The sequence below is a fragment of the Melanerpes formicivorus genome, unplaced genomic scaffold (genome assembly GCF_026170545.1).
Source record: "Melanerpes formicivorus ecotype bairdi unplaced genomic scaffold, bMelFor1.0.p_v2 SCAF_54, whole genome shotgun sequence".
Taxonomy (NCBI): domain Eukaryota; kingdom Metazoa; phylum Chordata; class Aves; order Piciformes; family Picidae; genus Melanerpes; species Melanerpes formicivorus.
Window position 1 is genome coordinate 4,475,249 of NW_027142406.1, and position 23,745 is coordinate 4,498,993.

The window sequence follows — 23,745 nt, forward strand, 5'->3', positions numbered from 1 at the left end:
CTGGCTGCCTGGGAGAAGACACCAACCTCTGCCTGGCTACAACCTCCCTTCAGGTAGTTGTAGAGAGCAATAAGGTCACCCCTGAGTCTCCTCCAGGCTAAGCAACCCCAGCTCCCTCAGCCTCTCCTCACAGGGCTGTGTTCCAAACCCCTCACCAACTTCGTTGCCCTTCTCTGGACATGCTCCAGCAAGTCAACCTCCTTCCTAAACTGAGGAGCCCAGAACTGGACACAGGACTCGAGGTGTGGCCTAACCAGTGCAGTGTACAGGGGCAGAATGACCTCCCTGCTCCTGCTGGCCACACTGTTCCTGATGCAGGCCAGGATGCCATTGGCTCTCTTGGCTGCCTGGGCACACTGCAGGCTCATGTTCAGCCTACCATCAACCAGCAACCCCAGGTCCCTCTCTGCCTGGCCGCTCTCCAGCCATTCTGACCCCAGCCTGTAGCACTGCATGGGGTTGTTGTGGCCAATGTGCAGAACCTGGCACTTGGATGTGTTCAATCTCCTGCCCTTGGACTCTGCCCATCTGTCCAGCCTGTTGAGGTCCCTCTGCAGAGCCTCTCTACCCTCCAGCAGATCAACTCCTGCCCCCAGCTTGGTGTCTTCAGCAAATTTACTGATGATGGACTCAATGCCCTCATCCAGATCATCAATGAAGATGTTAAAGAGCACAGGGCCCAGCACTGATCCTTGGGGCACACCACTAGTGCCTGGCTGCCAGCTGGATGTGGCACCATTCACCACCACCCTCTGGGCTCAGCCCTTTAGTTCTTCCTTTAGATCTTCCTTTAGTTCTTGAACTCCTGCTTTGCATTTGAAAGTCTTTTTACCAACAGCTGGGGTAGTAAGATCATGATGAGTCCTCCGAGCTCCACCGAGAGCTCTCAGCTTTGGAGTAGGAAGCCGGCCGCCCACCCTCGAGGATGCAGAAGAAGAATTTGACACAGCTGCAGAGGAGTTCAGCACCAAGGCACTCTCACTGAAAAAAAAAATTAATTAGCCAAAAAGAGAGAGATAAATTATTAAAGGAGTTGTGCACTGTAGCATTTTGTTTCTAATATCACAGAGTCACAGAATGTTAGGGGTTGGAAAGGACCTTGAAAGCTCATCCAGTCCAACCCCCCTGCCAGAGCAGGAGCACCTAGAGCAGATCACACAGGAACACATCCAGGCAGGTTTTGAGTATCTCCAGCAAGGGACAACTCCACAACCCCCCTGGGCAGCCTCTTCCAGGGCTCTGTCACCCTCACAGGGAAAACATTTGCCTCCTGTTTCCATGGAGCTTCCTCTGCCTCAGCTTCCACCACTGCCCCTTGTGCTGGCATTGGGCATCACCCAGCAGAGCCTGGCTCCAGCCTCTTGGCACTCACCCTGCACCTCTTTATCAACATGGATGAGGTCACCTCTCAGGCTCCTCCTCTCCAAGCTACAGAGCCCTCAGCTCCCTCAGGCTCTCCTCCTAAGGAAGATGTTCCACTCCATCATCTTTGTGGCTCTGTGCTGGACTCTTTCAAGCAGTTCCCTGAGGTACTTTTTGAACTGAGGGCCCAGAACTGGACACAAGATTCCAGATGTGGCTTCACCAGGGCAGCGTACAGGGGCAGGAGAACCTCTCTCAACCTACTAACCACAGCCCTTCTAATCCAGCCCAGAATGGCCTTGGCTTTCTTGGCCACAAGAGCACACACTCCTACAATGAAACCTAAGGCCAGAAAGTTAGGGCTATAAAACACCAACAGCCTACAGCTAAAACATCTGCTTGCAACGTGGAATCCTGGATTCCAGATGTGGAGCCTCCGCTTCTGATTTCTTTATGTAAATGGATAAAACACAAACAGTCTCAAGCTGCAAAAATCAGATTCCCTCTGTCCCAGTAAACATTGAATGTATTGCTTTCCAGTAGCAGAGATTCAACAGGAGGGCTGAGTACTCACCTAGAAAAGAGTCAAACCTGGTTGCCACCTGTCAGTGCGGTGGAACTGGAACCAAACATCCCCCACATTCAGGTAGCCACTCTTGCCCCTAGGCAAATCAGCACTACCACTTCTGCCTTCTTCCTCCAGATGCATTTGGAAAGGAGCTGGTGGCATAGCCACACTATGCAAGGAACCTGGGGTTGCTTAGCCTGGTGAATAGGAGACTCAGGGGAGACCTTATTGCTCTCTACAACTACCTGAGGGGAAGTTGCAGCCAGGTGGGGGTTGGTCTCTTCTCCCAGGCAACCAGCACCAGAGGACATAGTCTCAAGCTGTGCCAGGGGAGGTTTAGGCTGGATGGTAGGAAGAAATTCTTCCCAGAAAGAGAGCTTGGCCATTGGAATGTGCTGCCCAGGGAGGTGGTGGAGTCACCATCACTGGAAGTGTTTCAAAAGAGCCTGGATGAGGCACTTGGTGCCATGGTTTAGTTGATTAGATGGTGTGGAGTGATAGGCTGGACTGGATGATCTCCAAGGTCTTTTCCAACCTGGTTAATTCTACTCTATACTATTCTACACTCAAAACAACCCCATTTAGTTTTACCCTTCCATTTTCTTGTCTTCATTGGCATCCTTTGAGTAAAAAAAGTATATAAACATACACACCCCCACACACACACAAACAAACCGTTTAGTTTTACCCTTCTTTCTTATCTTCATTGACATCCTTCTTAGTTCCTTCTAACTGCTGAGCCACAACTGCAGCCTGCTCATCTTGGGTTCCTTCCTCTTCTGTTGCCTTTGGATTCTCCCTTTCTTTGGTGCCTTCTGGCTCACCCCAAGCTAAACGCCTTTTGACTGGAACAGCTGAGGCATCTGGTAGCTCTTTCCTCTCAGTGCTGTCCTGATGTGGCTGTTCTCTGGAGTCAGGCTGCTGCAGCATTTTGGGGCTTGGTGCAGTCTCCTTATCAGAAACTCTAAGTAACAAAAGCAAGCAGTGTTTCATCCCACTGAAGCAGTGTTTCAAACCATTGATCTGCACAAGACAGACATGCCTATGGACAACACAGCCATCCAGTTCAGTCTCTTGCTACCAGCACAGCTCTGATATTGAAAAGTGGCACAGCTGACAAGATGAAAGGTTACATTTAGAATCATAGAATTTTTAGGGATGAAAAGGACCTCAAGGAGCATCTGGCTCCAACCCCCTGCCATGGGCAGGGACACCTCACACTACAGCAGGTTGCTCACAGCCACAGCCAGCCTGGCCTTAAAATCCTCCAGGGATGAGGCTTCCACCACCTCCCTGGGCAACCTCTGCCAGTCTCTCACCACCCTCATGGGGAAGAACTTCTTCCTAACATCCAACCTGAATCTACCCATTTCTAGTTTTGTTCCATTCCCCCCAGTCCTATCACTCCCTGACACCCTCAAAAGTCCCTCCCCAGCTTTCTTGTAGCCCCCTTCAGACCCTGGCCATAATTAGGTCTCCTTGGAGCCTCTTCTTCTCCAGACTGAATTTCCTCCGATATTCAGCATCTTGTTCTGTTCCAAAGCTACAGAATCCCAAGCACGAATGATGACCTTACCCAGCAAGATCTAGTGCTCTGATGTTGCTGCTGATGCCTTCTTCTGAACTGGAAGTTGAAGACACATCCCAAAGACTGTTGTTGTCAGACAGGATCTGATTGAGGTGGTACCGGGAGAAGTGAGTTCCCTCTACTCGCTGCCTGTAAGCCTTTGCTCTTTCTCGAAGCTCTTTCACCTGCACATCAACAAAGGAGGTTTCCTAAGCTCCATGGCTGCCTAAAGTTCACTGGTAGTCTATAATATTATAGCATATTTGCAGTAGCTAATGGCAGCTAAAGGAGAAAGCCAAGTTACTCATAGTACACAGGGCCACCCACAGCACAAACATTGCATGCCGCAGTAAATGCAACGAAAGGCAAGCAAAACATAACAGAAGTGTGCATTTAATAAGCATGGTTGAGCCATGAAGCTACAGCAAAAAGCTGTCCATTACTCATACAGTGAGCACAAGAAGTTATGCAGCAGCCATGAAGGAGTTTAGTGCTGGATGCTAGCTCTTTTCATCAGACACAGTGCTCCAAACATTGAAAGAGATGCAACTGAGATGCAACCAACCTCCATATACCACATGGAATTTAGGGTGTTTTGAGATGCCTAAGGAGAGGAATACAAAATTATTCTTAAATGCCTTATTTTGCTCCCATGTCATCATTATCACTCTTGTAACTGTGTTTCAGTCTGAGTAAGAAATCAGTACTAAACACCTGTCAGCGTGGCTCTATGCTGCCTCCCTGAGATCCAGCAAAAAGCTGTGAAACCAATGCATCAGCACTAGCACTGCCCCACTTGCTGCTAGCCTTGAGGAGGTACTTTAGATTTCTAAGACTTAACACACAGAAATACATCCCCCACACACCAATGTATGCTTATGTCAAGTCACTAGGATCTGTGTGCATGTGTAATACTGTTTGAACGCTGCAAACACTCCAACTGTCTCCAGCGGCATTCCTCTTATCTCAGTGAGGAGCTGCTGATTACATGACACGTCTTGATGGTACTGTACAGAGGACATAATGTCAAAATCATTCATAGCATCACAGGATCACTGCATCATAGAATCACAGAATAGTCTGGGCCAGAAGGAACCTCCAAAGGTCAACCAATCTGACCTCTCTGCAGTCAGCAGGGACAACCTCCACTAGATCGGGCTGCCCAGAGCCCTGTCCAGCCTCACCTTGAATATCTTCAGGAATGGGGCTCCAACTACCTCCCTGGGCAACCTGTTCCAGTGTTCCAACACCCTCATGGTAAAGAACTTGTTCCTAACATCCAATCTCAATCTGCTCTGCTCTAGTTTGAAGCCATTGTCCCTCGTCCTATCACTGCAGGCCTTTGCAAACAGTCTCTCTCCACCCTTCCTGTAGCCCTCTTCAGGTACTGCCAGGCTGCTATTAGGTCTCCCCAGAGCCTCCTCTTCTCCAGGCTGCACACCCCCAGCTCCTTCAGCCTGTCTTTGTAGCAGAGCTGCTCCAACTCCTTGATCATTTTTGTGGCCCATCTGGACCTGCTGCATCAGCTCCATGCCCTTCCTGTACTGAGGGCTCCAGAGCTGTACACAGTACTCCAGCTGAGGTCTCACCAGAGTAGAGCAAAGTGGCAGAATCACCTCTCTGGACCTGCTGGCCACACATCTTTTGATGCAGCCCAGGATGTGATTTGCCTTCTGTGCTGCAAGCTCACACTGCCTGCTCATGTCCAGCTTCTCATCCATCATCATCCCCGAGTTCTTTTCCCTAGGGCTGCTTTCTATCCCCTTCTCCCCCAGTCTGTATTGACAGTGAGGATTGTTCCAGCCCAGGTTCAGAACCCTGCACTTGCTCTTGCTGAACCTCATGGGGTTCACCTGGGCACCACCTGTCCAGTGTGTGGATGCCATCCTGTCCCTCTGGTGTATCCACAACACTGCTAAGCTCAACCCCACTGTCTGTAGCAGTGATTATTAAACAGCACAGGTCACAGTACAGCTTCATTCTAGGCTAAAAGTAGTTTAGTTTTAGGGAGGAGGAAAAACAAAAGGAGAAGCCTTTTCTTTAGACATTGTACTGCAGAGTTCACACTGTCATTTTTATGGTTAAACTATTTCAACACTCACCATGCCTTGTGTCCTTCAGTCCCTTCACCCAAGCCCAATTAAAGTGCAGGAAGAAAAAGCAACAGCAAAACTTCTGTGTTTAATTGATCAAAAATAACTCTGTGACACTGTTGTTGTGCAAATTCTGGCTCACTAAGAAGAAAAACGATTCACAGGAAGCAAGCAGTCTGACAAAGAGCAGCAAAGTAGTGCTGACACCTCCTCTGGCAATATTTTTAAAGCCTTTATTTATTCTTCTTTTATGCTAGACTTCCTGCATCAATCTTCCTGCAAGGAACACAGTTCAGTGGCCCAAGTTCCACTAAACCCACTAAAAGTGACTGAATGCAGCAGATGGAAATCCACTTAGGCCTAACATCCCACCCTTTGACCCACCAAACTTCCAGAGCACAGCCCATTAAACACATATACTTGGCATTTTAAGAGGAGAGCTTGAAGTCTGAGGTGATCTGTTGGATTATTCCCTCTAAATAGATGAATTAAAAATTAATTATGATAGCCACAACAGACAGACTATAAATCCAGAGCAGCAGGACGCTGCAGGGGGGGGAAAAATACTATGTCTCCAGCCAACTGGAGAAGAAGCACAAAGGACAACCCTGGCCTTCAGTGACTCAGAGGGAGCATTATCTCAGCAGGACACAGGCCCCAGAGAGTCCCTACTGTGATTATGAATTGCTCACATTCATTTTTCAAAAGCCAAACTCAAAGAGAATTTTTAGTCAACCTGCTGAAAAGCAATCCTTTGTATTTGGAGTAGCAGCCTAGGAGTAATCGCTTACAGCTAAGGTCACACCAGGATTCTATTGCAGTCTTTTGCCTGTTTGGTCTCAGACCTTCAGAAAGTCTGCTTTGGACTCACATGTGCATTGCCAACTAAGGGAGAAAGTTCTGAAGGCACCTTGAGCAAGGATGAGTCTCAAGAAGCCATCAGAAGCAGGGTTAGATACAGCTTTGAAGAACAGAATGGATTGGAAGGGACCTCAAGGATCAGCCAGTTCCAACCCTCCTGCCAGGGAGGGACAACCTCCTGGGCAGGGACACCTCACAGTAGATCAGGTTGCTCACAGCCACATCCAGCCTGACCTTAAAAACTTCCAGGGATCACAGGATCACAGGATGTCAAGGATTGGAAGGGACAAACCCCCTTGCCAGAGCAGGACCACAGAATCCAGCACAGGTCACACAGGAACACATCCAGACAGGGCTGGAAAGGCTCCAGAGAAGGAGACTCCACAACCTCGCTGGGCAGCCTGTTCTGGTGCTATGTGACCCTTACAGTAAAGAATTTCTTCCTGATATTGAGGTGGAGCCTCCTGTGCTGGAGTTTCCATCCACTGTCCCTTTTCCTGCCACAGGGCACAAGTGAGCAGAGCCTGTCCCTGTCCCTTCCATCCTGACCCCCAGCCCTCAGATATTGATAGGCATTGATCAGATCCCCTCTCAGTCTTCTCCTCTCCAGACTGAACAGCCCCAGGGTTCTCAGCCTGTCCTCAGAAGGCAGTGCTCCATCATCCTTGTAGCCCTCAATGTCTCTGTATATTCACCTTTGGGAGCTGGAGTCATTAGCATTACAATCTCAAAACTGCATCTCATAAACATCACAATTCAAAGGTTTTTTGCACCTAAAGATCAAAATGCAAAGCATATTCAGGCTTCAGATTTCTTTAAGAGTGCTCACCTGGTTGGGACCTTTACTCCTGATCCGAGACCAAGCTCCATCTTTGTACAAATACTGGGCTGGAGACAAAAATTTTGACCTATATTCAGTGCTCATCTTCCTAAGAAATCAAGAATGAGGAGAGGGGGGTGGAAAAAAAGACAGAACAAGCAGTTTTAAAGTTGTATCCACAATAATAAGGATATTTGCACCTAAGTATCAGGGCTGAGATGTAAAAAATGCACACTTTGAAACACAACTCATCCATACCAGCCCAGCCAGGAAAGCTGTGAGAAAGCTTAATCACAGCTGGTGGCTCTTCCAGCAGTTAATTCTGATGGTTTTTCCTCACGACCCTTCTGCCAGAAGCCATTGCCCTGACAGTCAAATCAGCAGACTGTAATACACACAAAAGCCTTAATTGTTTCAATGCAAAGTGCAGCATCTTGGTCTAAGTCACTGATACAGGCTGGGCAGGGACTGGCTTGAGAGCAGCCCTGAAGAAAAGGACTTGGGGGTGCTGGGGGAGGAGAAGCTCAACAGGAGCCAGCAGGGAGCACTTGCAGCCCAGAGAGCCAACCAGAGCCTGGGCTGCAGCAAGAGAAGCAGAGCCAGCAGGGCCAGGGAGGTGATTCTCCCTCTCTGCTCCACTCTGGTGAGACCACAGCTGGAGCACTGTGCCCAGTTCTGGAGCCTCTATTACAGGAAGGATCTGGAGGTGCTGGAAGGTGTCCAGAGAAGGGCCATGAGGATGAGCAGAGGGCTGGAGCTGCTCTGCTATGAGGACAGACTGAGGGAGTTGGGGTTGTTGAGTCTGGAGAAGAGAAGGCTCTGAGGAGATCTTATGGTGGCCTTCCAGTGTTTTCAGGGGGCTACAAGAAAGCTGGGGAGGGACTTTTTAGGCTGTCAGGCAGTGATATGACTGGGGGGAATGGAGCAAAACTAGAAATGGGTAGATTCAGATTGGAGGTTAGGAAGAAGTTGTTCCACATGAGGGTGGTGAGAGACTGGCACAGGTTGCCCAGGGAGGTGGTGGAAGCCTCATCCCTGGAGGTTTTTATGGCCAGGCTGGCTGTGGCTGTGAGCAACCTGCTGTAGTGTGAGGTGTCCCTGCCCATGGCAGGGGGTTGGAACTGGATGCTCCTTGAGGTCACTTCCAACCCTCACAATTCTGTGATTCTATGAAGGTGTATTAAAAAAACCACAAAAGCCTTGTTTGGCACTAATGTGTCTGAGACATTTCCTCCTATGACCTCCATTCTTAAAGCACTCTGCACATGGGTGGGGTGAACTGTTTGGGTTAGAAACATCTGACTACCAGAACAATGGTCACTATAATTCATCTAACTATGTCCTGCTTGCTTTGATCTTCAAAAGGCCTCAGCAGTTCAAAAGATGGGTTCATTTTTTCCTTCTGCCACGCTCACACACACAGACAGAGAAAAATTAACACCATGTAACCTTTAGAAGGCAATAAGCAATGTTCCCAATTCCTCTAGCACTCAACTGTGGATTTATCAGCTTTGGATTTAATTCTGCTTTGTTATTTAAGTACATTCAGCACTGGGTGGAAAAGCTGTCTTTTTCACTTCAGAATTAGATCATAAAAGCCTTAAGTCAGAGGTAAATGCACTGTGTAAAGAGAAAAATACCAAGGTAAAAAGACCACAACAAAAAACCACCTTTCTATTCAAAATTTCTTTCCCTATCTCCCTTTCTTTGAAGCTAACAGAATGCCTCCTGGTTTGGTTGCAAAAGTAATGGGCTAGCTAAAAACCCCACATCAGTGCTGTGCCTTGATCCCAGTCACTGTGCTGCACAAGCAATGCAGGCAATGCAGCCTGCATACAGAGTGACAGTCCTGTCTGAGTATTGAGAGCTTCCACATTTTGACAGCAATTTTACCCCATCACTGGTTTGGAAACTTCTGTCTTGTGCTGCCACACTGAAGGCCTAAGAGGCAAAAATTGGTCCTTAAATGAGTGAGTCATAGCAAATGATGAAGACTTTTACACACCACTCCTGACAAAAATGAACTGCAAACTACTCTGTCAAAGAGCTATGAAAAACCCAAGTTTCCACTACAGTAACTACCCACTCACTCTCTCATAAAGCAACTTTATTTCCCAGAATTTGGAGTAATTACTTCATAATTACCACCTCCCAACATCCAACAGCATTCAGACCTAGCTAAACCTCCTCTCCCATCTTTAACCTAGTGCCTTAAAACTGCCAAGTCATGTGAATGAAAGCAATCACTGGGACATACAAAGACAGCAGGGCTCAATTAATTAATGCACTTTAAAACCTTCATCCATTTGGGGGTTTGATTTTTCTTAGCACATCTCAGATGTGTAGACATGAAAACATGAGCTCAGATCCTGCAGCACAGGTGATAGGAGAATAAAAACCATTTTGATAGCGCTCAGTGGCATGCAACTTCATTTTATTTCCATGCTGATCAGACTACCCTAAAGGGGACAGATTTCTTTACTTCCCTTTACCTCTTATTTGCTTTTGGTAGTCTGGGACAGAAGGTCAAGAGGACACAGTCTCAAGCTGTGTCAGGGGAGGTTCTTCTCAGAAAGAGAGATTGGCCATTAGGATGTGCTGCCCAGGGAGGTGGTGGAGTCACCATCCCTGGAAGTGTTTAGGAAGAGCCTGGATGAGGCACTTGGTGCCATGGTTTAGATGGTGTTGGGTGATAGGTTGGACTGGATGATCTCAAAGTTCTTTTCCAACCTGGTTAATTCTGTATTCTGCCATACACACCAGAAAAAGCAGACATCAAGTACAACCACCACAGCTTTAAGGCACAGAGCAAGGACAGGAGAGCAGCTTGAAAGGCGATTACACAACTACCAAAGCACTTGCTGAAAGCTTAGCAGCAGCACTGCATCCACTGCATTTCATTCATGCTGAATTTATGAATGGTATTATTACTGCACCAGAGGTTGAACTGCACAAGTGTGGCTACAAAGCTCCCACTTTGGCTGCCCGGAGGAGGGGATGGAAATGAACACCAGGTTTAGACATACCCACAGGTAGCTCAAACCCTGCAAGGGGGCATGGCATGGATTGCACCACTCTAAACATCAGGTTGCTGTACACCTACTTACTAGGCTAGGTTTTCCTATTTCATACATACCCATGACTCCTATGTAAAGAGAGGGGCTTTGGACTGCTATGTTGCTTAGTTTTTTGTTTAGGCTGTTTGTGTTCTGACTTCCCTTGTTTTGCTGCATCTTCTGCTGGCTTTTGAATCGGCTCTTCCCTCTTACTCTAAGGCAAAGATAGTTTTAAAGATACCACATTAGCTGACAGTCTGGAAAGCTCCCACATCCCTTCTGACAACAAGCTCTTTGCAAGGAGTTCACTTCATTGTCATCTTTAGCTGGTTTGCATCTTTAAGACAACCCAAGAACCACCTTCCTTTGTTAACGCAGAAAGAAACCAGCCAAATGCCAAAGCTGAGACTCTTGAGTGCAACACTGACTTAGGCAGGTGACCCATTTTGTATGCTTCTCAAAATTCATGGAACACAGAAATCAAACACCAGGTGTGCAGTCTAACCCGAGCTGTGCAACACTGAACACATAGATTTCTGCAATCAGGGGGCTGGAGCACCTCTGCTATGAGGACGGGCTGAGGGAGCTGGGGGTGTTCAGCCTGCAGAAGAGGATCCAGGGAGACCTAATAGCAACTTTCCAGAACCTGAAGGGGGCTACAAGAGGATGGAGACTGTTTGCAAAGGCCTGCAGTGGCAGGATGAGGGGCAATGGCTACAAGAGGATGGAGACTGCTTGCAAAGGCCTGCAGTGGCAGGATGAGGGGCAATGGCTTCAAACTAGAGCAGAGCAGATTTAGATTGGATGTTAGGAACAGGTTCTTTACCATGAGGGTGGTGGAACACTGGACCAGGTTGCCCAGGAAGGTGGTTGAGGTCTCATGCCTGGAGATATTCAAGGTGAGGCTGGACAGGGCTCTGGGCAGTCTTATCAAGTTGGGGATGTCCCCGCTGACTGCAGGGGGGGTTGGACTGGATGACCTTTGGAGGTCCCTTCTAACCCAGACCATTCTGTGATTCAATGAATGTGTGATAAATTATAAAAGGAAAACCTCCTAGCTTTACAGCCAAGCAATAGAAAACAGTTTGTAACAAACCAAAAGGAAAAAAATCTGATTTGCTGACATTCTGCTGTATAAAGGATCAGATTGATTTGTTCTGTCTTCACAGCAAAGCTGATCTGCTGTATCTGCTGATTTTGTTGTTTAAGCTTTTTTTCCTGCTTGTTTTATCCTCTCAGAAATCACAGAATTGTCAGGGTTGGAAGGGACCTCAAGGCTCAGCCAGTTCCAACCCCCCTGCCATGGGCAGGGACACCTCACACTACAGCAGGTTGCTCACAGCCACATCCAGCCTGGCCTTAAAACCTTCCAGGGATGAGGCCTCCACCACCTCCCTGGGCAACCTGTGCCAGTCTCTCACCACCCTCATGGGGAACAACTTCTTCCTCACATCCAATCTGAATCTACCCCCCTTCTAGCTAGGATCCATTCCCCCCAGTCCTATCACTCCCTGACACCCTAAAAAGTCCCTCCTCAGCTTTCTTGTAGGCCTCCTTCAGATACTGGAAGTCTCATGCATGATTTCCAATTCTGCTAGAGATCTTCAAAGATTCTGTTGGAATTGTTCAAGAAGAAAAAAAAAACATCCACACCAAAATCCCCCCAAGTTTTATCCAATATATTAATCAAAGTTTCCAGTATTAAGCAAAAAGGGGTCTAGAGACTATCAACAAAATTCCCTTCTCAAGCCTTCTGCTCCTCTATTAGCTCTCTTGGGAAAACATAACCTCATAACCTATTAAAAGAAATAAATGCTTCCTGAAATCTTCACACCTTGTAAGCTTTCTTCACATCTGTTCAAAAGAGGTAAAAAGGGGCATCAAATTGCTCACTCTCAGAGGAGATTTAATGCAGTGGGCAGGTCCCAGTTTTAAATCATAATGCCTCCAAGCCAACAATAGCCTTTAACAACATCAAAAGTACCAAGGGCTAAAGCTGAGCCACAGGTACTCCCTCTAATGTGCATTTTGGGCAGCAATGGTCCTGGTAAACACATTGTCTGACAATGGCTCTATTTTAACAGGGAAGAGAGATAGCTACAAGAAGAGCCTTGTATATCATAGAATCATAGAATCAATAAGGTTGCAAAGGACCTCCAAGATCATCAAGTCCAACCTATCACCCAACACCATGACTAACTAAACCATGGCTTCAAGTGCCTCATCCAATCCCCTCTTGAACACCTCCAGGGACAGGGACTCCACCACCTCCCTGGGCAGCACATTCCAGCGGCCAATCTCTCTTGCTGGGAAGAACTTTCTCCTCACCTCCAGCCTAAATTTCCCCTGGCACAGATTCAGACTGTGTCCTCTTGTTCTGGTGCTGGTTGCCTGGCAGAACAGACCAACCCCCACCTGGCTACAACCTCCCTTCAGGTAGTTGTAGACAGCAGTAAGGTCTCCCCTGAGCCTCCTCTTCTCCAGGCTAAGCAACCCCAGCTCCCTCAGCCTCTCCTCACAGGGCTGTGCTCCAGACCCCTCCCCTCTTGAACTGGGGAGCCCAGAACTGAATGCAGTACTCAAGATGAGGTCTCAGCAGGGGTCCTCTCAAGATGAGGTCTAAGCATTCACTACAGAACCCACTCCAGAAACCCCACTAAGATCATGCAGGGCTGTATAATGTTCCTTTCAGTCTTATAGCAAACCCACTACTGAGTACAGTGTCATTGGCAACAGCTCTGAAGTGTAACTGACAGATTTCACAATGAGCCCACACTTCTAGAAATGAACAATAAAAATAGTTACTTGCTCCTGAACCAGAGATTCCTTCCCATGTGAACCACCTCCCTCTTGTGGATCCTTAACAGGAAGAGACTCCTTGGAATTTCTCTCACATGCAGGTGCAGAAGTAATTGCAGGAGTTTTAGGTGGAGGCATGGACTTACTTGTGTTGCTAATAACCTGGATGGGAAAGAAAGCATAAAAAACCCACCCAAGTGCAATTTGCTTACCTTAATTTTTCAGCATCAGTTAACCAATTCATGCAAATGCACTCACACATGAGCAAAAAGATGGTGACAGGAAATTCCATCTCAACAAAGATATGGAAGTGCTGAAACATGTCCAGAGAAGGGCCACGAGGATGATCAGAGGGCTGGAGCTCCTCTGCTATGAGGACAGACTGAGGGAGTTGGGGCTGTTCAGTCTGGAGAAGAGAAGGCTCTGAGGAGACCTAATTGTGGCCTTGCAGTATCTGAAGTGGGCTACAGGAAGGCTGGGGAGGGACTTTTGAGGGTGTCAGGGAGTGATAGGACTGGGGGGAATGGAGCAAAACTAGAAATGGGTAGATTGAGATTGGATGTTAGGAAGAAAGTCTTCCCAATGAGGGTAGGAAGACACTGGCACAGGTTGCCCAGGGAGGTGGTGGAAGCCTCATCCCTGGAGGTTTTTGCAGCCAGGCTGGATGTGGCTGTGAGCAACCTGCTGTAGTGTGAGGTGTCCCTGCCCATGGCAGGGAGGTTGGAACTGGCTGATCCTTGATGTCCCTTCCAACCCTGACAATTCTATAATTCTATGACTGTTTTTTCATTTGATTAGGGACTTAGCTCCATGTTCCACTGTCAATAGAGCCAGCAAGTATTTCAGATGAGATTGGGTTTCTCCTTTCTTCACTCCTTTGCTCTCTGTCTATCCATTTAATACTTTATTATGAAGCAAAAAGGTGTAGTTTTTTTCCATCATTCACAACTGTGTGTTGAAAAGAGAGAAGGTAGAAGGCAAGGTGACAGACACTACTTAGGAGGTTAAAACACCTCAGCTTTGTATTACGCAGGAACACAGCTACTCAGATGGGACCAAAATGCCAGAGGGTTAGTGCAGAAGGCAGAGCTCAAGATGGGCAGCTGTAGGGGGTAAGCAATACATGGAAGGCATGGTACTGGTGGAGTCCCCATTCCTGGAGGGTTTGCAAAGCTTTGGAGATGTGGTGCTGCAGGACATGGTTTAGTGGTGACCTGGCAGTGCTGGGTTAATGGTTGGACTTGATGATCCTAAAGGTCTCTTCCAACCCACGTTATTCTATGAGAAAAAACTTTTTTACTGTGAGGGGGATGAGGCACATGCTGTACTTCTACACACAGAATCACAAAATCAGTGCTAGGGGTTGGAAGGGACCTCCAGAGATCGAGTCCAACCCTCCTCCAAAACAGGACCACTTAGGGCAGGTCACATAAGAGGACATCCAGGCAGGTTTTGAAGATCTCTAGACAAGGAGACTCCACCACCTCTCTGGGCAGCCTGTTCCAGTGCTCTGTCACCCTTACAGTAAAGAAGCTCTTCCTCAAGTTGAGGTGCAACTTCCTGTGCTGTAATTTCCATCCATTGCCCCTTGTCTTATCCCAGGTCACAAGTGAGCAGAGGCTGTCCCTGTCCCTTCCTTCCTGACTCCCAGCCCTCAGCTATTGATAGACATTGATCAGATCCCTTCTCAGTCTTCTCCTCTCCAGACTAAACAGCTGCAGGGCTCTCTGCCTTTCCTCACCAGGCAGTGCTCCAGTTCCTTCAGCATCCTTGCAGCCCTCTGTTGGACTCTCCAAGTATACCCCTGCCCCTCTTGAACTGGAGAGCCCAGATCTGAATGCAATATTCCAGGTGGGGCCTCACCAGGGCAGAGTAGAGATACTAGATAACATAAAATCTATAAAAATGAAGGGTAACATTCAGTAGGATCTTAGAGCTCCTAAAGTGAATTAATGCAACCAGAAGAAAATGATCCTGTTAGAAAGGATGGAATACTACCTGGGATAAGGAGAACAAGTCATTAGACCTTACTACAGGGAAACCAATCTAATGATACTGCACTGCTGTATATTGGGGCGGGGGGGGGTGGGGTGGAATTACAAATCATGCAACAATATTCAAGTTTTTTGTTCCCTTGCCAGAAAAGGAAGAAAGGAAACCTTGGAAGGTAAGCAACATTGCTGGTACATTAAAAACTCCAAAATGTCAATGAATACTTTCTTTTAAGTTACCTGTTCAGCTGCAAGTATTGGTGATTTTTCATGAGGACTCCTCCAAACAAATTGGCTTTGATATTCAGAGTTTCTGGGTAAAGTACTTAAGTGTGAAATGTTCATGCCTGCTTTTCTCTGAAGGGCTCTGTGAAGCTGACAACATTAAAAAGGCCATTTTTAACACCCATTTTTTCCCTTTCCTAAAATGTTTTCAGAGACAGGTTTTGGGTTGTATGAATTCAATGAATGCAAAGTACATTTTTAACATCATGACCAACAACCTCAGAAAAGTCACAGGATCAGAGGGTGTTAGGGGTTGGAAGGGATCTCTAGAGATCTTGGAGTCTAACCCCCCTGCCAGAGCAAGACCACAGAATTTAGTACAGGTCACACAGGAACACATCCAGACAGGGCTGGAAAGGCTCCAGAGAATGACACTCCACAACCTCTCTGGGCAGCCTGCTCCAGGGCTCTGGGACCATCAAAGTGAAGAAGTTCTTCCTGTTGAGGTGGAACCTCCTGTGCTATAGTTGACATCCATTGCCCCTTGTCCTATCCCAGGGTACAAGTGACCAGAGGCTGTCCCTGTCCCTTCCTGCTTTTCCCCCACCCCTCAGCTATTGATAGACATTGATCAGATCCCCTCTCAGTTTTCTCCTCTCCAGACTAAACAGCCCCAGGGCTCTCAGCCTCTCCTCACCAGGCAGTGCTGCAGTCCCTTCAGCATCCTTGCAGCCCTTCACTGGACTCTCTCCAGCAGATCCCTGTCCATCTTGTACCCAGGAGCCCAGAACTGGATGCAATGTTCCAGGTGGGGCCTCACTAGGGCAGAGTAGAGGGGGAGGAGAACCTCCTTTGATCTGCTGGACACATGCTTCTTAATGCCCCCCAGGGATACCATGTTATTGGCTAAATCCTTGTGTACAACAACAGTGATGGCAGACGATGGACAAATTCCTATTGATGTAAGTGGAACAAAAATCTGGTCTCCCAAGGAATGCTCTCCCAACAGAGAAGCTCCAATGTTGACTATCATAACACAGAACTAAGGAGAGAGTTAGGCAACAGAGGCTGGTGCGTGTGCATCAAACTGCTGTCTCAAGTTAGTAATCTTTATACTCATCAATTTTAAACATAAGTAAGTAACTTCCCTTACCCCATTGCCCATTTTTCCCAATTCCTTTTGTGGAGATGAAGATGGTCCATTTTGATGTAGTGGAGCTGCAGAAGTTGATCTCTTCATGTCCCCTTCTGCAAGGACAAGAGCTGCTTCTCCTCTGGAATCTAGCGAACGTGACCGAACTTTCGGGGGGAGCCTGGGTCCCTCTGGCGTCTCAGCTCTTTCCTGAATCACATCGTTGTTGCTGTGCTCTGTGTGCACTTCTGCAGCCCTGGGAGCTCCTTCAGCTTCCACTGGGTCATCCAAATCACAATCCCCTGTCCATTCAAAGGACTTTGAAATCTGTGGGTTATGGTATGGTACCCTTCTCTTGGAAATGAAGTTTGGCTCTCTTGTGATTCCTGAAACAGACATGCTAGGTTTAACCAACAGATTCTCTTCAAGGCACAGTGTCACTCTATTACAAGACCTGACTGCAGGAAAAAATGTTTTACTATCTTTGAGGAAGGACATCCTATGGGCACAGCTGTGAAAGCTTGTCTTCTATCTGCAAAGGCCCTTCCTCTTAGAACTAGAATTTTAGGATAGGATAGGATAGGATAGGATAGGATAGGATAGGATAGGATAGGATAGGATAGGATAGGATAGGATAGGATAGGATAGGATAGGACAGGACAGGACAGGAGAGGATAGAATAGAATAGAATAGAATAGAATAGAATAGAATAGAATAGAATAGAATAGAATAGAATAGGACCAGGTTGGAAGAGACCTTCAAGATCATCGTGTCCAACCTATCAACCAACACCACCTAAACAACTAACCCATGGCACCAAGCACCCCATCAAGTCTCCTCCTGAACACCTCCAGGGATGGTGACTCCACCACCTCCCCAGGCAGCCCATTCCAATGGGCAATCACTCTCTCTGTGTAGAACTTCTTCCTAACATCCAGCCTAAACCTCCCCTGGTGCAGCCTGAGACTGTGTCCTCCTGTTCTGGTGCTGGTTGCCTGGGAGAAGAGACCAACCTCTGCCTGTCTACAACCTCCCTTCAGGTAGTTGTAGAGAGCAATAAGGTCACCCCTGAGTCTCCTTCTCTCCAGGCTAAGCAACCCCAGCTCCCTCAGCCTCTCCTCACAGGGCTGTGCTCCAAGCCCCTCACCAACTTTGTTGCCCTTCTCTGGACATGCTCCAGCAAGTCAACCTCCTTCCTAAACTGAGGGGCCCACCATTCAAAGGTCACCCAATGCCTCCATCTACACGCTCTGCACAGGTTGAGACTTCCTGTTTGGGACTCAGCTTATGCTGCATGTCAGAACCCAATTATTTTTCAGGTTTTATATAAACAGAGAAGGGCAACAAGGCTGGTGAGAGGTCTTGAGCCCTATGAGGGGAGGCTGAGGGAGCTGGGGTTGCTTAGCCTGGAGAAGAGGAGGCTCAGGGGAGACCTTACTGCTCTCTACAACTCCCTGAAGGGAGGTTGTAGACAGACAGGGGTTGGTCTCTTCTCCCAGGCAACCAGCAACAGAACAAGAGGACACAGGCTCAAGGTGAGGAGAAAGTTCTTCACAAAAAGCGTAATTGGCCATTGGAATGTGCTGCCCAGGGAGGTGGTGGAGTCACCATCCGTGGAGGTGTTCAAAAAGGGATTGGACGTGGTACTTGAAGCCATGGTTTAGTTAGTCATGAGGTGTTGGGTGATAGGTTGGACTTGATGATCTCTGAGGTCTTTTCCAACCTTATTGATTTTATGATCCTATGAAGTGACCTGCACTAGATTCTATGGTCCTGCTCTGGCAGGGGGGTTCTGGACTTGATGATCTCTGGAGATCCCTTCCAACCCCTAACATCCTGTGATCTCGTGAAAGTTTCAGCACAGCCACAAAGTACACATCACTTGAAAACACATTCTAAATGATAACCAGGAACACACTTTTGACTGTATAAGAGCACACAATCTGCAAACACTACCACTTCACTGAGCCCAGGCACTCAGTCATGGAAAACCTTCTCAGGTCTGCTGCTGCTCAGACCCATTCTTTCCAAGCCAGGCTTGGACAGCACTGTGCTTACCAAACTGATCGGACCGAAGTCCTGCCCACAAGGATTTCTGCTGTGGCGACGGGTTACAACGCTCAGGGGTTTTCCATTTGAAGTTTCTCTTATATTCACTCAGCCCCTGCAACAAACAGAGAGGTGTCAGCCAGGCACCTGGCGCACATCCTGCTTCTCCGTTGCTCTGGGTAACAGATCTCCATGGGGAAAAACACCAACAAGGCAGTGGCAGAATTCAAGCCAAGCTGGCAGGTTGCTCTGCCTCTTCCAAAGCTAGCCCCACTGAGGAGCAAAAACCAACCTAACCAACCTGCACAGAACACGTGAAATCATTTCATGTCTCTTCCCCTAGGCAACCAGCACCAGAACAAGAGGACACAGTCTCAAGCTGTGCCAGGGGAGGTTTAGGCTGGATGTGAGGAAGAAATTCTTCCCAGAAAGAGAGATTGGCCATTGGGATGTGCTGCCCAGGGAGGTGGTGGAGTCACCATCACTGGAGGTGTTTAAGAAGAGACTGGATGGGGCACTTGGTGCCATGGTTTAGTTGATGAGATGGTGTTGGGTGATAGGTTGGACTGGACGATCTCGAAGGTCTTTTCCAACCTGGTTAATTCTATTCTATTCTATGTGCCAAAAAGCATACCAAAAAAAACCAACCAAACAAAAAAACACCACAACCAACATAAACACAAAAAGCCCCAAAACACACCAAAAAAATCACAGCAAAACAAAATAAAAACACCAAAAAAAAAAAAAACCAAAACCACCAAACAAAATCACAAATAAAAAATATCCAAAAACCAAACAAAACCCAACCACAACCACCACAACGAAACCAAACCAAAACACAATAAAAACCAAAACAAAAAAATCACGACAGCAACAAAAAACCCCACCAAAAACCCCAAAGAAAAGACACCACAATCAACGCCACAAAAACAAACAAACAAACAAATAGACCCCCAAAAAACCCCATAAGCGAACAAAAACCCACCCCGATCTTATTTACATCTTGTAAGTGAATCACGTTTCAGGAACAAATGCATCCTGAACCACCCCCCGCCCCCGAGCGCCTTCACGACGGAGCTCTTTCTGTCGCTGTTAGCCGGCGCTCCTCAGCGCAAGCGTCTCCCCCAACGCCGCTTCGCCGCCGGCACCCCGGGAGCCGCTGCACACCCCCCTGCCCCCCATGTCTGCCGGCTGCCCCGCAGCCTGCCGGGCGCGAGGCCTGCCCGCCCGCGCCGCGCGCGGCCCGCAGGGGCGCGCAGGCACACACCCCCCACCCGCCCCCACGGCCGCCTGCCGCCAGCTCCGCGCAGCCTCACCCTGAACCGCACGGGCATGGCGAAGCGCGGACGGTACAGCCACAGCCGTCAACGCCACCCTTCCTCCAGTGTCACATCCAGCAAAGCCCCCGATCGGCCCGCCCAGGCCCGCCTCGCCTGGCCTGGCCAGGCGCCTGCGCGGCGGTGGCCCAGCAGGGGCGGGTAGCAGCGCGACCCACTAGGGATAGTCGCCGCCGCTTTGCTGCGCTGCGCTGCGCTGCGCGGCGCTTCACAGCGCTCTCCTCACGGGCCGTGCTGGACGCGTGGCGCCATCGCCTTCCTTCACGGCACTGCCCGCGGGGGCTGTGTGGTATTTATCCATAGGAAAAGCCTCCTCCCCTCCCTAGGGCAGGATAAGGGCTTTGTATAGCCAGGAAGGAGGACGGGGAGGCTGTGCGCCCACCGGCCTGTCAATCAGCAGTGCCGGGCTCTTGGCGCTGATCTAGGACAGAGCCAGGGGAATACTGAACGCCTCGTTAAAAAAACCCAACGCGTTGGTACAAGCAGGATGCTTAGAGAAAGGAGAGAATGAGTCCCCTTACCGTTCTGCAGCCTGTGCAATGGCGTGCCAGCTGCCGATCCTTCTTTGCCACCTCACCCGACCTCAGCGCGCAGTCAGGAGAGTCTAATCCACCCTCTTGTTCAGGTGCTCCCTCAGGGCTGGCTTCCTTCACTGCCTTCCCGTCACTGACGTTCATCCCTGCTCTCCCCGGCTGTACCAAACTGAAAAGAACCGAGAATGCGGTAATAAAGGTGGCAAAATAGATCGACTAAACAAAACGGCTTAGGCAATGTGTTTACACTCCTGCCCGTGGGCACTGACCCTCCCTGTCTGCCGCCTTAGTAGGGCCGGCTGCTGGTTGCTGATACCTCCCCCAGCTGCAGTGTGAGCTCCGTGAGCCAGAGCTTTCATAGAATCGTTAGGGTTGGCAGGGACCTCAAGGAACATCTAGCTCCAACCCCCTGCCATGGGCAGGGACACCTCACACTACAGCAGGTTGCTCACAGCCTCACAGCCACATCCAGCCTGGCCTTCAAAACCTCCAGGGATGAGGCTTCCACCACCTCCCTGGGCAACCTGTGCCAGTCTCTCACCACCCTCATGGAGAAGAATTTCTTCCTGACATCCAATCTGAATCTACCCGTTTCCAGTTTTGTTCCATTCCCCCCAGTCCTATCACTACCTAACACCCTCAAAAGTCCCTCCTCAGCTTTCTTGTAGCCCCCTTCAGATACTGCAAGGCCACAATTAGGTCTCCTCAGACCTTTCTCCAGACTGAATAGCCCCAACTCTCTCAATCTATCCTTGTAGGAGAGGAGCTCTGATCATCCTTGTGGCCCTTCTCTGGACACATTCCAGCTCATCCAGATCCTATGACTGCAGAGCACCCTGCCAGGCAAAGAAGGAAAATTTGGTGCCAGTCCCACTGACTTACACAAAGTTTAGATCCAGTTGGACCCTCTAAAAAAGGTGAGCAACAGTTTTTTTTACTGTGGATGAGAGAGAAGAGCAAGCACCAATCATGTAATGAAAGGCTTGCAAGCAAAGTAAGTTGATCTGAAACAAAAGCAAAGGGGGAGGGGGAAGTAGGAAGAAACATGCTGCACTAACAATGCTTCCAAATTTCACACATCTTCACTAATTAATTTTAAGATCAAGACAGTCATTCTGTTAGAATTTTCTTGCTGATTACACTTGAAACTGCTAGGTCCACCAAACCAAACAGTTTGCTTTGTTGTTACAGTGGTTTATTTTGCTGTGTCCCGTCAGGTCTAGTTCAGTACATCTTCTAAAGTCATATGCAAACTTGTTACAGAATGTGAAAAGCCAGCTGGCAAGCTGCTTGCTCAAAATACAGATTCCAGACATCAAAGTACAGCCAGGAATCTCTCCTCTTTGATATATGTGGAAAGCAAGCCAAACATAATTTCGGTGTGCTTCCAGGGTGTTTTCCAATTAGCCAAACTTAATGCATTTCTAGTTGGTTTGGGGATGCCTGGATTCCGAGATGGTTTGATTCTTTAATGCAGAAGCAAAATATGACACCACACCGTTCTCAAATGCAGGGTATTATATTCCTTACAAAGCCTTCCCCTTGTTTTGAGATAAACCAAAACAAATTGTGCTGAAACAATGGAATCCACGTTCCTCTGTATGCACTGATTGATTTAAGTTGCATTTTAAATCTTGTAGCTGAGATAGGAAGAGCTGATTGTGGAGGAAGCCCTTCAATAAATATGTCAGTCACTGACATGCTAGGATCTTTATCTCATGCTCTTTATTGCTGCTGGTGTGCACTAGCTCCTTCAAACACAATGTATACACATCACTCACCACACAGTAATTCAAAGCAATGTGATGTAAGAATGCTGAAACTCTTTGACTGGTAACAATATTTTTATATAGGTGCTGAGCAGATCATGAAATCATAAAGATGGAGCCATGTGTAGGAAAAATTACAGTGCACTCACAAACCCATGGTCTGGAAAAGAAGGAAAAGATTGCTTGCAGTTTTATGGCACATAAACTGTCTGGGACTGGTGTAAATGTGCATCCCTCAGTAGCTGGTCTGTAGGACTTGTTGGATCCCATTGTTGAAGAAAAATAAGCACTTGAAGCCTGAGTTGCTGCATAACACATTTGAATAGCTTCGAGTTCAAGCCACTTGACATTTCTGTAACGCTTGAGAGGTTCACCATTTTTGTGCTTTATTTCCTATGAAGCAAATATATGTGTTTTATTTTGCCTTGCTGATGCTCACACCAGATTTAGATCTTCTTGTTGCTGTTCTTCAAATGAATCAACCACACATGAAAATGGTTTGTCATTTTTCTGTGTGTGTAGTTTCAAGTGCCCAGTTTGTGACCCTTACATTTCTTTTTGTATTGTTTCTTTGTCTTTTAGCTTCACTGCATCTTTCTGCATATCCAGACCCTTATCTTTGGCCTTCTCTGTCTCTTGATCCCAGGCCTCTTGAGTCTTCCTCTGGGGACAGGCTGTGAGAGTTGGGGTGCTAAGCCTGAAGAGAAGGCTATGGGGAGGCCTTAAAGCAGCCATCGAGCACCTGAAGGGAGCCTACAAGAGAGCTGGGGAGGGACTTTTTACAAGGGCTTGTAGTGATAGGATGAGGGGGAGTGGCTTTAAGGTGGAAGAGGGTAGATTTAGACTAGGACACAGTCTCAAGCTGTGCCAGGGAAAGTTTAGGCTCAAGGTGAGGAGAGAGTTCTTCACTGTGAGAGTTGTTAGCCATTGGAATATGCTGCCCAGGGAGGTGGTGGAGTTGCCATTCCTGGAGGTGTTCAAGAGGGGATTGGATGTGGCACTTGGTGCCATGGTCTAGTAGGCATGAGGTCTTGGGTGGCAGGTTGGACTTGATGATCTTTGAGGTCTTTTCCAACCTTGTTGATTCTATGATTCTATGATAGATATTAGGAAGCAATTCTTTATAGTAAGGGTGGTGAGATACTGAAACAGGTTGCTCAGGGAAGCTGTGGATACCTCCTCCCTGAAAGCATTCAAGGACAGGGTGGACGGAGTGTTGAGCAACCTGGTGTAGTAGAAGGTGTCCCTGCCCATAGCAGGAGGGTTGGAACTAGATGATCTTTAAGGTCTCTTCCAACCCAAACCATTCTATCATAGCTAGATTATTCCTGAGCACCTTTCACTTCAGCCTGTGAATAGCTAACTATTACATCTAACTAAAAGGGGAACTTTCTATGGCCTGTTTCTCACACCACTTATAAACTTGGATACCACAGGCAACCCTGCCTATAAGAGTCAGTAACCTGAAGTCTCTTTCTTTTCTTTTGCCTCAACATTGATGGTATCTCCTGCCAAAACTCAAAGCACAACTGTATCAGCAATCCTCCCTCCAGCCAAAGAAGGCTAGACACAGCTTGCCATGG

At 48.0% G+C, this 23,745-nt stretch overlaps 1 protein-coding gene across 7 annotated transcripts in view; it reads right to left on the reverse strand.

The window, feature by feature from the left end:
• The window catches only part of MDM1 (Mdm1 nuclear protein), a 32,097-nt gene extending 11,540 nt beyond the window's left edge, over window positions 1-20,557 (reverse strand). The window contains exons 1-11 of one of the 7 annotated variants that reach the window (XM_068160954.1): window positions 20,382-20,557; window positions 18,533-18,638; window positions 16,496-16,860; window positions 15,358-15,492; window positions 13,133-13,288; window positions 10,408-10,541; window positions 7,281-7,380; window positions 4,063-4,101; window positions 3,507-3,682; window positions 2,619-2,894; window positions 833-981 (exon numbers count right to left, since the gene is read on the reverse strand). In XM_068160954.1, coding sequence (XP_068017055.1) covers window positions 833-981; window positions 2,619-2,894; window positions 3,507-3,682; window positions 4,063-4,101; window positions 7,281-7,380; window positions 10,408-10,541; window positions 13,133-13,288; window positions 15,358-15,492; window positions 16,496-16,860; window positions 18,533-18,638; window positions 20,382-20,537 — 1,792 coding nt within the window. In that variant the 5' untranslated portion in view covers window positions 20,538-20,557. Of the gene's footprint in view, window positions 1-832; window positions 982-2,618; window positions 2,895-3,506; window positions 3,683-4,062; window positions 4,102-7,280; window positions 7,381-10,407; window positions 10,542-13,132; window positions 13,289-15,357; window positions 15,493-16,495; window positions 16,861-18,532; window positions 18,639-19,839; window positions 19,931-20,381 lie in introns of those variants that run through there. The other 6 variants (XM_068160958.1, XM_068160957.1, XM_068160956.1 and 3 more) reach the window with 6 other exon arrangements.
• Between the last annotated feature and the right edge of the window lie 3,188 nt (window positions 20,558-23,745).